Source organism: Natrix helvetica (assembly GCF_964273705.1).
Source record: "Natrix helvetica genome assembly, chromosome: 1".
Classification (NCBI taxonomy): domain Eukaryota; kingdom Metazoa; phylum Chordata; class Lepidosauria; order Squamata; family Natricidae; genus Natrix; species Natrix helvetica.
The window spans coordinates 345,416,207-345,430,904 of NC_138548.1; the positions used below are offsets into that span (position 1 = coordinate 345,416,207).

At 44.0% G+C, this 14,698-nt stretch overlaps 1 protein-coding gene across 3 annotated transcripts in view; it reads left to right on the forward strand.

Annotated features, from left to right (window-relative positions):
- The window catches only part of LOC309396158 (acetylcholinesterase-like), a 49,933-nt gene extending 36,230 nt beyond the window's left edge, over positions 1 to 13,703 (forward strand). For 2 of the 3 annotated variants that reach the window (XM_081961038.1, XM_081961041.1), the window contains exons 2-5: positions 7,954 to 9,481; positions 10,734 to 10,888; positions 11,561 to 11,609; positions 13,270 to 13,703. In XM_081961038.1, coding sequence (XP_081817164.1) covers positions 7,954 to 9,481; positions 10,734 to 10,888; positions 11,561 to 11,595 — 1,718 coding nt within the window. In that variant the 3' untranslated portion in view covers positions 11,596 to 11,609; positions 13,270 to 13,703. The remainder of the gene's footprint in view (positions 1 to 7,953; positions 9,482 to 10,733; positions 10,889 to 11,560; positions 11,610 to 13,269) is intronic. The other variant, XM_081961039.1, reaches the window with a different exon arrangement.
- Positions 13,704 to 14,698: the final 995 nt, after the last annotated feature.

Sequence of the window (14,698 nt, forward strand, 5' to 3'; positions counted from 1 at the left end):
TGTCATCTGCAAATTTGATGAGTTCCCCATTTATTCCCTCATCCAAATCATTGATGAAGATGTTGAAGAGTACTGGGCCTAAAACAGAACCTTGGGGTACTCCACTGCATACTTCCCTCCATGTAGATGCAGTTCCATTGAGGACTACACGTTGAGTGTGGTTGGTCAGCCAGTTACGAATCCATCTGGTGGTGATGCTGTCTAACTCACATTCTTCTACTTTATCTAGTAGTAGGTTATGGTCTACCTTATCAAAAGCCTTACTGAAGTCCAAGTAAACTATATCAACGGCATTCCTCTGGTCCACTAATTTTGTCACATTATCAAAGAATGCAATAAGATTAGTCTGGTATGATCTGTTTTTGACAAATCCATGTTGGCTTTTGGCTATTACTTTGTTTGCTTCTAGGTGTTAGCAAATTCGTTGCTTGATTATTTTTCCCAGAATCTTTCCTGGTATTGAGGTCAGGCTGATAGGTCTGTAGTTTCCTGGATCTATTTTTTTCCCTTTTTTGAAGATGGGAACCACATCAGCTCTTTTCTAGTCCTCTGGTAGTTCCCCGGTGTTCCAGGATCTCTGAAAGATATAATTCAGTGGTTCTGAGATCTCGTCTGCTAGTTCCTTCAGAATCCTGGGGTGTAATCCATCTGGTCCTGGTGATTTGAACTCATTTAGGGTAGACAGGTGCTCACTTACCATTTTCTTCCCTATTTCAATTTGTGTTCCTAATCTGATTTTTGTGGTGCTGCTTTTGACAGGTTGGACTGTTTTATCCCTTTGTGTAAAGACAGATGCAAAACATGAGTTAAATAGTTCTGCTTTCTCCCTGTTGCTTGTCACCTTCTTGCCACTTTCTCCTAGCAATGGACCAATTGTTTCCTTAACTTTTTTCTTGTTTTTAACATGTTGGAAGAAGCTTTTTTTGTTAATTTTTACTTTTGTGGCAAGCCTTTCTTCATTGTGAGCCTTAGCTTTCCTCACTTCATCTTTACAGGCTCGGCTATTTGCTGATATTCTGCCTTAGTTATGTCCCCCTCCTTCCACTTTTTCTACTTACATTTTTTGTCTTTCAGTTTGTCAGATAGTTCTTTATGCAGCCATGCTGGTTTCTTTTGGGAGCTGATATTTTTCTTCTTCATTGGTATTCTGGGCTTTTGTAATCTCATTTTTCAAAATTTCCCAAGCTTCTTGTTTTCCCCTTGAGGATTCTCATCCATGGAATTTTTCCCAAGCTCTCTCTAAGTTTATTGAAATTAGCTTTCTTAAAGTCCAAGACTCTAGTTTGGCTTTGTTCTACTACTTGTGTTTGGATAATGTTGAATTCCAATATTGCATGGGCACTTGCCGCCAGGGTTCCTATGGCTTCAACACCTTCTATCATTTCCTCTCTGTTAGTGAGGATTAAGTCCAATATGGCTGATCCCCTTGTTCCCTTCTCTACTTTTTGGAAAACAAAGTTGTCTGCTAGGTTTCTTAAGAACCTGTTGGATCTTCCACTTGATGCAGAGTTTGTTTCCCAGTTGATGTCAGGGTAGTTAAAATCTCCCATTACTATTTTGGTGTGCTTCCTACATACCTTAGTTAGCTGACTAGCAAAAAGTTCATCTACTTCCTCTGCTTGGTTGGGTGGCCTGTAGTATAGACCTATGGCAATGTCATTTCCCCCACAACCTTTAATATTGACCCAAATGCATTCAAGATAGTTCTCATCATTGTTGTGTTTTATTTCTATAGAGATGTAGTTATTTCTTATATATAGTGCAACTCCACCTCCTCTTTTATTTGGTCTATTTCTTTTAAATAATTTAAATCCTTCTAGCTGTATGTTCCATTTGTCGGTTTCATCCCACCAAGTTTCTGTAATGGCAATAATATCGTATCTGCCCTCTTTTACTTGAATTTCTAATTCGCCCTGTTTATTCCTCATACTCTGTGCATTGGTGTATAGATATTTGAGTCCATTTTGATTGACCCTGTGTTTACTGTCTACATAACCTGTGTTATGACTGACTGCCCCTATTTTCTTGCCACTTGTGTGATTCATGCACATGGTATGGCAATCATTATTAAATGCTTGGTTTTGCTTGACAGCAGGAGTGATAATCTTACCCACACACACATCTATGTTACATGCACTTATAACCCTATGGATTTTAGTTTGCTGGGGACCGAAATGTTCTGTACCTATTAATTCTCTGTCCCCACTCTTCAGTTAAAATGTTTATCAAGAAAATCTGTGAATTTAATGCCAAGTAACTCAGTCCCTTTCTTGGATGGGTGCAACCCATCTCTTTTGTACAGTTTTTCATTGGACCAGCTACAGGCATCATGACTAATAAAACCAAAGCCTTCCCTTTTACACCACTCCTTTAGCCAAACATTAAACTCTGCTACACGCTGGCCCTTCCCTTTTTGTTCCTTATATACAGGTAAAACCTCTGAAAAGATAAGCCTACAACCTATACTATTAAGTTCATACCCCAAGTTCTGGAAATCATTCTGCACAGAAAGTACATCTTTTGGGGACAGATCATTTGTGCCAAGATGTATAATAGCATCAACGTCACAGTCCTTACTTGCATTCTTGACTATCTTAAGAATACGCCTCTTGTCTCTGCTGGCAGTAGCACCTGGCAGACAGCTGACCTCTTTTAAAACCTCCATATCCTCTCCTAAATTTACATCCCTTACGATTGAATCACCAACCAGAAGGTGGCTTCTCTTTTTGCTTACCTTGCTCTTCTTCTGTGACTGATGTGTGATACCTGGTTCCCCATTTCGCATTTCCGAAGAAGGTACTTCATTTTGGACCATGATCCCCTGCTTATTTGAGTCATCATTATCACAACTACCTTGACCTATCTCTTTAGTGTCCCCATTAAGGTCAGCAAGGGCACTATATCTGTTTTGCTGGGTCACAGCAAAAGCTTTGTGTTTATGGTTCACAGCTCTCAACCTGCCAGATCCCACGGTTGTCCAGACTGCTCTTCTCCTGCAAGATCTTTGTGGCAGAGGGGGCTGATAGCATGGCATCTCCATAGAGTGGAATGGCTGAAGTAGACATCTACTTTCTGCTTGGAGAGCACAGATTACAGATTCTAGATAGGTAATCTGTCTATGTAGACTAGTAATTTGTTTACAAAGGGGACAGTATCCAAATTTGAAAAGAGTACTGCGAAAGACAGGTGCAAGACAGCTATTACATTGAACTAAGCCGGTCATTTTGAAATAAAATGAAATCACAATCTCAAGCACACTAATCCAGAATGCGTTATTGCTATTTTGGTTTATAGATATATGATTCGGCACGCGGGCCCCCACCTCAGTCTCTCTTTGTCTCTGTGACTCACCCCCCTTCTATCCAGCAACTCCAATCCCTGCTTCAGGAAGGTTCAAATGATATGGAGTTTAAGGGCCCCCACCTCAGTCTCTCTTTGTCTCTGTGACTCACCCCCCTTCTATCCAGCAACTCCAATCCCTGCTTCAGGAAGGTTCAAATGATATGGAGTTTAAGGGCCCCCACCTCAGTCTCTCTTTGTGTCTGTGACTCACCCCCCTTCTATCCAGCAACTCCAATCCCTGCTTCAGGAAGGTTCAAATGATATGGAGTTTAAGGGCCCCCACCTCAGTCTCTCTTTGTGTCTGTGACTCACCCCCCTTCTATCCAGCAACTCCAATCCCTGCTTCAGGAAGGTTCAAATGATATGGAGTTTAAGGGCCCCCACCTCAGTCTCTCTTTGTCTCTGTGACTCACCCCCCTTCTATCCAGCAACTCCAATCCCTGCTTCAGGAAGGTTCAAATGATATGGAGTTTAAGGGCCCCCACCTCAGTCTCTCTTTGTCTCTGTGACTCACCCCCCTTCTATCCAGCAACTCCAATCCCTGCTTCAGGAAGGTTCAAATGATATGGAGTTTAAGGGCCCCCACCTCAGTCTCTCTTTGTCTCTGTGACTCACCCCCCTTCTATCCAGCAACTCCAATCCCTGCTTCAGGAAGGTTCAAGTCAACTATGTACAGTCCAGTGAAGGTTCAGTCTGACAGCAGCCCGCCGGAACAGAAGACCTTGGTGTAAATGATGACCAATGTTTCTGGTATCTAACACTCCTCCCCTCTTAGATGGGCTCAACCGACTTGTGACGTAGTCACGCAGGTACGTGGGCTTTCTGGTGGCTTGCCCAGACCTGTGCAGTTCAGTTGGTGGGTGTTCTTCAGTCAGGTCGGATGGACCTGTTGTTTCTGCAGCTTCACCTGGTGGAAGCTCCTGGAACTTCTCACAAGCCGTGGATGGAGTTTCTGGAGTCGGTTCGCTCGGAACTCACTGCGGGCCTGCAACAATTACAGATAAGTGCCCCGGTACCTTCGGGATTGAGTTATCTGTGGAAGGAGTGAATTCGTACTCCTTTTGTGTAGGGCTTTGGCTAACTCGTGCAGGAGTTACCTCTGGTTGCCTAAGACTGGAGTTGGAGATGCAACCATGGAGTTGGTCAATGTGCCGTCTCCAATTTCGAGCGTCCTTGAGCTCTAAGAGATAAGAGTGAGGCCCGGTGATGCCTATTACTGTGGCAGGAATCCAAAGTGTTCCAAAGAGTAGTTCCAAAGAGAAGTTGTGGGCGTAAACTTGATCCCCTATGCTAAAGTTTCTTATTTTGCTGGTCGAATCTGGGGGCGACGCGGCAGAGTAGTTTGGCTGTATCCGGTCTAAGTGGGACCTTAGCCGACGACCCATTAGAAGCTCGGAAGGGTTTCTACCAGGGGTATCACTTGGCGTGATGTGCTGTATGAGGAGGAATTGATCAACCCGTGTTTGCCAATCTCCTGGGCCCATCCTGGATAGGGCTTCTTTTGCAGATCTCACCATTCTCTCCGCCTGACCATTGGAAGCCGGATGGAATGGAGCGACCAGGGCATGTCTGATCGCCTGTGCTACTAAATAGGTCTCGAATTGCATGGCCATAAATTGGGGCCCGTTGTCAGAGACCAAAATATCAGACAGGCCGTGGGTGGAGAGAAGTCTCTGTAATGTCTTGATGAATGCTTCTGCCGTGTTAGAGGTCTTGAGGACTACTTTTAGGCATTTTGAGTAGGTGTCCACAACTACCATAAAGGTATGGCCATGAATAGGGCCAGCAAAATCTATGTGCACCCTAGACCATGGTGCTTGAAATCGCTCCCACTCCTTAGAGGGCGCCTCTGGGGGAGCTGGTCTGGAGTCCTGGCATGGTGTGCAGGTAGCCACCCATTCTTCTATCTCCCTGTCCATGTTAGGCCACCACACGTAACTCCTGGCCAAATATTTCATCCTGACAATTCCAAGATGCCCTACATGCAAGGTTTCTAATACTACAATGCCCAGTTTGGGTGGAACAACAACCCGGTCCCACCACAGTAAACAACCATTTATGACTGACAGTTCATCACGTTTGAAGTAAAACATTTTAAATTCAGACCCTACAGGCCCCTTGGGCCACCCCCTCCACCCACAGTTCAAAACCTGTCGGAATGTAGAGTCTTTTGCTGAGTAGTGGGCGACGTCACAAGACAGAACCAGCCTCAAGACAGTCAATGAGGAGGACTGGCATCTCGGGGGTAGGGTCTGCAAGCAGTTCAGGCAGTGGGCATCGACTCAAGGCGTCAGCATGCCCCAAGGTAGAGCCAGGTCGATGGACGAGGCAATAACTGTAGGCCGCGAGAAAGATTGTCCATCTGGTCATTAGTGGTGACAAAGAAGCAGGGGTAGGCCAGTCCCCAGCCAGCAATACCAGCAATGGTTTGTGGTCCATGATAAGTTCAAAGTCATGACTGTAGATGTACTCGTGGAATCGTTTCACGCAGGTGACTGCAGCCAGAGCCTCACGGTCCAGTTGGCCGTAGTTCCGCTTGGCATCAGACATTGTTCGTGAGTAGTAGGTGATGGGCGCCTGTTCCATTGGGCATGCGATGGCTGAGGATGGCTCCTAGGCCAAACGGGGAAGCGTCACACGTTAGGACAACTGGCAGGGTCTGGCTATATTGGACCAAAAACGTGTCCGCTGACAGCAGTTTCTTCACTGCGGCAAATGCGGCTGCTTCAGCTCTGCCCCAGGACCACTTGGCATGTTTGCTGAGAAGCCAATGCAAAGGCTCAGCAACGGTGGCTTTCTGCTTGGGAAAAACACTATAGAATTTAAGGAGCCCAAGGAACGCCTGCAGTTTGGTCTGATTGCAAGGTGTAGGGGCGTCCTGGATTGCCTTAATTTTTTTGTTGGTTGGGTGAATCCCAGAGCTGTCGATGAGGTACCCTAGGAATTCAACCCTTGGCACATTAATTTGGCATTTTTCTCTTTTGAGGCGGAGGCCTTTGTCTCTGATTCTGGCCAGAACACTTCCCAATCTTTTAAATAGTTGCGCCTTATTTGCAGCCAATACCAATATGTCATCAAAATAGGGGACGACTCCTGGAATCCTCTGCAAAAGCCGTTCCATGGCACTTTGGAATAGTCCAGGGGCAATACTAACTCCGAATTGAAGCCGGGTGCATTTGAATGCTCCCCTGTGCGTTACAATGGTTTGGGCCTCTGCCATGGCACCATCTACAGGCAACTGCTGGTATGCCTGTACCATATCTAATTTTGCAAAAACTTTTCCGGGACCCAATGAGTGCAGTAAATGCTGTACAATGGGTACAGGATAAGTGCTTTGCTACAAAGCTTTGTTTATCATGCACTTGTAATCCGGGCAGAAGTGGACAGACCCATCAGGCTTGACAGGTGTCACTATAGGGATCTCCCAGCGTGCGTGATCTACCGGCTCTAGGATTTCCTGGCCAATCAATTTGTCAAGTTCCAAATCAATTTTAGGGCACAGAGCGAAAGGTACTCTCCTGGGTTTTAGCCTGATGGGGGCTACATTGGGGTCCAAGTAAAAAGATATTGGACACCTCTGGTCCGCAGTAGCTCAGGAACATATTCTTTTTCCAGCCTTCAGAAGGGCCCATGAGGTCATTGGCTTCGAGGAAGCAACCGTACCTCATCATGTAGGATTACCAGTGTTCGGTGACTGGGTTGTATGGAGTCGGTGGGGCGTGCGTTGTCATCTTGTGTTCCTGAGTGCATTTGAATTTGCCGCTCAAAGATGGCTGCTCGATGCCGCGCCGTGCTCCAGGCTGGATTGACTTGCTGAATTGTCGTGCTCTTTCTGTCTGCCTAGTTGCCTTCCGATCCCACCCTCGTCACCAGTGTTAGATCGGGTGAAAGAAGGCATACTCAGGCTTCAGAGTAACAAACAGTTCTTTATTAGCACAAGTCAACTATGTACAGTCCAGCGAAGGTTCAGTCTGACAGCAGCCCTTTTATAGGGAGCTGTCAGATCCTTCAACCAATCAGATTGAATCTCTGTTCCCGCCGGAACAGAGGACTTTGATGTAAACCATTACCAATGTTTCTGGTATCTAACACTAGGCTTCAGTGACTCTTCTGGCTTGACATGGTGGGTGGATTTAAAACAAGATCGGATGTTGATTTGGGGTAATTTCCATTGTTATTTATTTCAATTATATCATAATTTACAAGATAGGGCTTAGTACTACATTCTTAGTTCCAGAATAGGATTCTGGAGAGTTAGAAACTTATTCTAACTTAATGTGTTATATATTATCTGTGTTCTAACTGTGTTAGAACACAGATAATATATAACAACACTGTATTGGGAATCCTGGAGAAGATCTACTAGCAATTCTGTGTAAAACTGTCCATTCCCTGAGCAAGGGGATCAGTAATCAAGAGTTCTAAGCGGTTCTTCTAGAACGTTGGAGATACATCATGGAGAAGGGCAGAGGTGACAAGTCATTCCCTGCTCAACATTGGTGTCCTCAGCAAAAAGGGAGCCCCACCATCACAATAAAATAATCATGAATTGGCGTAAGGTGTGCTTATACAGTATTGGAATAATCTCATATTGGTTGTAACTTTTTCCAGGTCCACGGACTCGTCCTACTGTTGCAATGCCTTGTCTACTATGCCCGCCTCTCTTGTGCTGCCTCCTCCTCTTCCTCCTTCCCTTTCCATCAGCCTCCAGTTCTTCATCTAAGGGAGACACAGTGGTCATAACCAGCAGTGGCCCTATTAAGGGCAAGCAGTTGCTGGCTGGCCCTGGATCTGTGACAGCCTATCTAGGCATTCCTTATGCTGAGCCTCCCCTGGGGAAGTTGCGTCTCCAGAAACCTCTTCCAGGTCAGCCATGGAGTCAAACCTTGGAGGCCACCAATTTTGGCAATTCCTGTCCTCAATTAATTCTCCGGGATATCCCTGAATCAGAGATGTGGTCTCCTAAAACACCAATGTCAGAAGATTGCCTTTCCCTCAACATCTGGGTGCCACACCCACAGCCTACTTCACCAGTGCCTGTTTTGGTCTGGATACATGGAGGGGGATATATAATGGGCGCGTCTTCTCTGGATATGTACAATGGGGCATCCTTGGCTGCCACTGAGAACGTCATTGTGGTCACCATCAATTATCGCTTGGGAGCCCTGGGCTTTCTCTTCTTGCCACCAGCTGCTCCAGGGAACCTAGGCTTATGGGACCAACAGCTGGCCCTGAGGTGGATAAAAGAGAATGCAGCTGCCTTTGGCGGAGATCCTTCTCGGGTGACCCTTTTTGGCCAAAGTGCTGGAGGATCTTGTGTGAATCTCCATCTTCTCGCACCAAAAAGCCAGGACCTTTTTGCCCAAGCGGTGATCCAGAGCGGAACAGCCAATGCCTTCTGGGCTTGGAGGTCTCCTGAGGATGCCAAACAGTTATCACTGGAATTTATTCATCTGCTAGGTTGCTCCGAGGACAATAATATCAACATAGGGCATTGTCTGCAAACAAAAAATGTTTCTGAACTTATTCGGCATGAAACATCGCTGTTGTTCAAACGTGGCATCCTTGGGAATTTTCCCTTCGTGCCAACCACAGATGGGGAGTTTTTGCTTGGTGAACCAGAAAAGCTGATGGAGGAGGGGCAAATTCAGGTCAAACCAGTCCTCATAGGTGAAACCTCTGATGAAGGAGCCTCATTTGTCCACTTTGTTTTCCCTAACATCACCCACAATCTCATCAATCAGGAGCAGCTTCTGAAAGGGATACAGCTGTTGGTGCCAAATGCAACTGAAGATGTTGTTCAGGGTATTGCACTGAGGTATAGTGAAGAACAACACGGTCCAGCACAGTTCCGCTCTGCTATGTCCCACTTGTATGCAGATTGGGTCCTTGGATGCCCATTGAGGGAAGCTGCAGGAAATATCAGGAAAACTGGGAGTCCTGTATATGCCTATTCATTCACACATCGCCCTTCATGGTCAGTTTGGCCAGAATGGATTGGGGCAACTCACGGTGCTGAGGTTCCTTATGTTTTTGGAACCCTTGAATCAGTGCTGCCTGTCAATCAAACGTACCCAGAGGCTGAAGCCAGACTGAGCCGTAAGATGATGCATTACTGGGCAGAGTTTGCCAGAACTGGGTAAGTGGTTCACTTTATTTCAAAAATCTCTATTTTAAATCCAAAAAAACCCATTCCATTCAACAAATGCACTTTATATCTAAAGTAATGCAGCCATAAAGTAATGCACGCTTTTCCTTTCCATATGTTTACAGGTTGTGTTAATACAAGCAGTTCATGATTTACAACTACAGTTGGGACTAGAATTTCTGTTGCGAAGCAAGACAGTTGTTAAGTGAATCATGCCCAATTTAAAAACCTTTCTTACCACAGTTATTAAGCAAATCACTGCAATTGTTAAGTACAATATATGATTATGTGACTCCAGCTTCCTCCACTAACTTTGCTAGTAGAAAGTCAGCTGGAAAGGTTGCAAATGTTGATCATGTAACCCTGGGACATTGCAGCTATTGTAAATACAAGCCAGTTGCCAAGCAGCCAAATTTTGATCACATGACCGTGAGGATGTTGGAATCGTTGTAAGTGCAAGGACCAGTTGTAAGTCACTTTTTTCAGGGCCATTGTAACCTTGAATGGGCATTAAAGGAATAGTTGTAAGTCAAAGACTACCTATACTGGAAACAGCCCTGAATTTCTAAGGATTCTTAATAATGTCCCTTATAGATAATTGTTCTTTTATGAGTTCAGTGGTATCACACCTATTCCAGGGTACATTATTTCTCCAAGTGGAATAAAGAAGGCAAAAGGGGGATAAGAAACAGGGTGTTACTCTACTATTAAGAGAACGAGCAAAGGCTTGCAAGGGAGTAAGTAGTGAAGGGGAAACTCACAAGATGGAGGGTGCCCAGGGTGTCAGGATTGGGACTGGCAGATCCAAAAGTCTACGAGGAGCTGACCTAGGTTTGGATCAGCAAGGAGGAGACACAAGAGATTTCACCAAGCCAAACTCCACCCCTCCCTCAAAGTCCCCTTTGGGAGTCCCCCTTGGATGTGGTTTCTCAAGTCAAAACCAGTCTCTTTGGAAAAGAGCTACCTCAGAATAACAGAATTGGAAAGGATCTTGGAGCTCTTCTAGTCCAACCTCCTGCTCAAGCAGTTGCCAAGCAGGCAACTAGAAGTAGCCCTATTCCACTCTGGACAAGTGGCTGTCCAATCTCTTCTTCAAAACCTCCAGCAATGAAGCACTCATAGCTTCTGAAGGGAACTTCTGTTCCACTGATCAACTGTTCTCACTGTCAGGAAATTTCTCCTTATTTCTAGATTGGTTCTCCCTTTGATTCGTTTCCATCAATGTCCTTTTCTTCCCCCTTAGGAATCCCACTGGGTTAGTGGCCAGCAAGGATGAGTGGCCACTCTATAATGCCACAGAGCAGAATTTCTTCCTTCTTAATACTGAGCCATTCCAGGAAAGGATGGTAGAGCACTGTGATTTTTTAAAGATCCATTTGTCAAAGGCTGAAGAGACACGTAAGTTCAGCTATTAGTTCTGCCTTTGGAAAGGAGTAATGCTTGATGGAAAATATGTTTTTAAAAATCATTTATATATCAGATATAGAGATCACCCATCTCACTCATAGAGCAATCTCGAAAAATTGATTTTATTGCCACTCTTTCCTGAAACATACTCATTTGATTTTACACTGGGCAATTTTGTAATGCTAGTGATAAATTTTGTAGAGCAAGCATATTTCATGAAATCCCAAGAGTTGGGTCTCTAGTAATGTCCGCCTTAGTTGCTCACATAAAGATGACAACAACAATAACGAATCCCGAAATAACGAAAACATCTGGCTCACCACTTGATGACCACCGGCATTGACAAAATCCCTCTCAGTCAATTGCAAAAGGCAGCTCTATTTGGAATAGCTTACATCCTGCAATGGTAACTTTAATATCATCAAAAAATATCTGCCCATCCCAGCTTTTGGGAAGGACAGAGTAAGAGGACAAAAAATGTCAAATCCTAAACATCTGGCTGACCATGTGAAGAACAATAATGTTTTGATATATATATATTTAATAAATATAGTATATTTTGCCATAAATCATGGAATCCTTAGAATCGTACTTCTAGATTCAGATTCTCTAGTGATAAGATGTACACCTTATCTTGATATTGTATTTTTCTTTGTTCTGCAGAGAAGTCTGAAGGTGATTCTGTTTCATCAGACTAGGAAGAAGACAGGAGGTAGGAATCCAGTGCTTGGTTGTAGTAATGGCCGGCAATTGGGATCAAGTTGGATGATTTCAGAAGGGGGCTAGACTTCTTTCTAAATAGTGATTTCACATCGGCATTCCAAACCATTTTTAAATAGCACTTTTGTGGCTCAGCTTCGCTCTGTGGAGTGGAAGTTCTCCAAACTGATACCAATGGCCTAAAGCAGTGTTTCTCAAACTTAGCGACTTTAAGTCCTGTGGACTTCAACTCCCAGAATTCCCCAGCCAGCTATGCTGGCTGGGGGATTCTGGGAGTTGAAGTCCACAGGACTTAAAGTCGCCAAGTTTGAGAAACACTGGCCTAGAGGAACCTGGAGAAACCTCTAGATCTCAGCATAAACAATGACAGATCTTGGGCATAGGCGAAGGAAGGAATGAGCCACGAAGAGTAACTTACAGAGAAATCATGCAGTGCTGAGAAAGAGAAAGATGAGAATGAAATTCAGTTTTCAGATGAATGGGACTATTTAATAGACAAATGGAGACATTAGGAATGTGTCCTTGTAGCCCATGATAAATGCTATCAGGACATTCCCATAGGCACCCCTGAATCTCAAGATGCAAATATTTCTTCTAACTAAGACCATTGTCCTCTCTAGATGACAGAAGGGCAGAAAGTAACTTGAGATCAGATAGGTTATTAATTACCAATGTGTATGCATGCATATAAATCCCCCTCCATTTTCAAATGTATAAATATGAGTGAATCTCTCAGGTCTGCCATTATAATGGCTTGAGCCTACTTCGCTGGCATCCTGCCATAAAATATGGGGAGGGGGAGGACAGGATGACAGAATCCAGAGGTGCTAATCTGGAACAGACTGGCTGATCCAATAACATAAGCATGAGAACAGAATGTGAAACTCTACCAAAGATGCATCAAACCCTAAAGCTGTTACCAAAACTCCTAATATTATTGGACTCTTAAAACTGATGAAAATGGGAGGGCCCTGGAGAAGGGGAAAAGGCAGACTTTATGCGGGAATACTCAGATCCAGCTTTTCTTGCGCTGTAACCACTTGGATTTAGTAAAAGTATACCTTTTGCTACAAATGGATTCGAGGGTCTTTCTTTCCTAAACATCCAAGCTGAGACAAGCCTGAGATTATCCTTTTCTCTCCATTTTCTCGAGGGAATTTCTCCAGTGTTAACAGTAAATACTGCAGCGAGCCTTGATTACGAGCTTTGGATCCTGCATTTTGATTCCACAAACCCCTCCAGGTTTAGGATAAGGGGATTACAGAGCACCTTATGTGGACTTTTAAGGTTAAGATTAAGGCACCAGGCTAGACATCAGGAGATTGTATGTTCTAATCCTACTTTAGCCATAAAAGGCAAAAAGGTAGGATTAGAATTCACGGTGTGATAACTTTTAGCCTGGTGACTTAATCTCAAAAATCGATCTAAGGTGCTCTGTGTTCCTCTTATAATAAATAGGCTGATTTTAGACTAGTCACACTTTCTCTCAGCCCAACCTACCTCAAAGGGTTGTTGTTGTGGGGAAAATAGGAGGAGGAGGAAGGAATGTGGGGTATGTTCTCCACCTTGGGCTATTTGTAAAAATAATAAAAGGTGAGATACACATAATAAACAAAAAATAAATAAAATTCTCTTATTCTACCTTACTACAGAGAAGAGCATCCTGGAATCTCTGCTTGGCCTGTGTCTTGAACTGGCCTACTATGAAGGACTGCCCCTTAGGTTGAATCTCTTTGAAAATGGCATCCATATGTCAAAGGCACCATTTGAAATCCTAGCTACAGTTTGTTTGCTTCAGAATAGTGGTTGTCTGTTTATTTCTCTCAGGAACCAGTCAAGACCTCCCCTGAAAGCCTGGAGAAATGATGACAAGCTGCACCAGAGAACCTTCCAGAAGCATCCATTGTCCTTTCAGGGACTGATTTGTGGGAACTTGGAAGACAAATAAGGAGACAACTAAAACCCACATCACTTTTGCTGTTAAAATAATAAATTGCTAGGAGTAATTTGTTACATCTTGATTTGAGACAGGCTTTTAATTAATCCCCTCCCTCAAAAAGAACCTCTTAATAAATACTGTCTGAATTATAAGGCTAAAAATCTCTTTATTTTCACAGCAATGTCAGAATCTGATGCAATATGGAAAAACAAATAAAGGAAACTGGAATTCTGCCAAATTTTGGTAGAACCTAATGACTCACATATCTTTTCATAGGTTTCATACTAAACCTGCCAATTTAAATCTAATAAATGGGCAGGTTTGATATTCTGGGTATCAACATTATTTTAATATACCCTGATATGGAGAACCCAGTTTAGGCAGGATGCTTCCATTGGGACATGATTCATTTAATTAGAGATGTTTTCTCATGTGCTGTAAGAACAGTTTCAATCGGAGATGCTAGTAGTTATTGGAATCCATGTGTCCTGGTTTGGAAAGGTAGGGTTAGGGTCAGCAGAAATTCATAGCATTAAGAGTTGGGCTTTTCAAAGTTTTCCCCTTAGCAACTATCTACTGAAACTACCTCCATTACCTTCCCATATCCCAAACTCCCAATGTTTCTCTACACCAGAACTGGTATTCAGCCGGTTCTGACCAGTTCTGGAGAACCGGTAGCGGAAATTTTGAGTAGTTTGGAGAACCGGTAAATACAACCTCTGGCTGGCCACACCCCCATCTATTCTCTGCCTCCTGAGTCCCAGCTGATCGGGAGGGAATGGGGATTTTGCAGTAACCTTCCCTGGGGTAGGGAGGGAATGGGGAGTTTACAATATCCTTTCCCTGCCATACCCACCAAGCCACACCCACAGAACCGGTAGTAATAAATTTGGAATTCCACCACTGCTCCACACACACCATACACACAGACATATCACACTCACACCTCACCACACTATACTCACCATGCTATGTGCATCGCACATCACACACCACTCTATACAAGGTACACCACACCATACAAGCACATACACCCCACCCCACACACGCCACCCCACCCCACCCTATACTATACCATACCATACCATACCATACCATAATATACTATACTGGATTAATCTGTAGACTCTACTATAATGGAT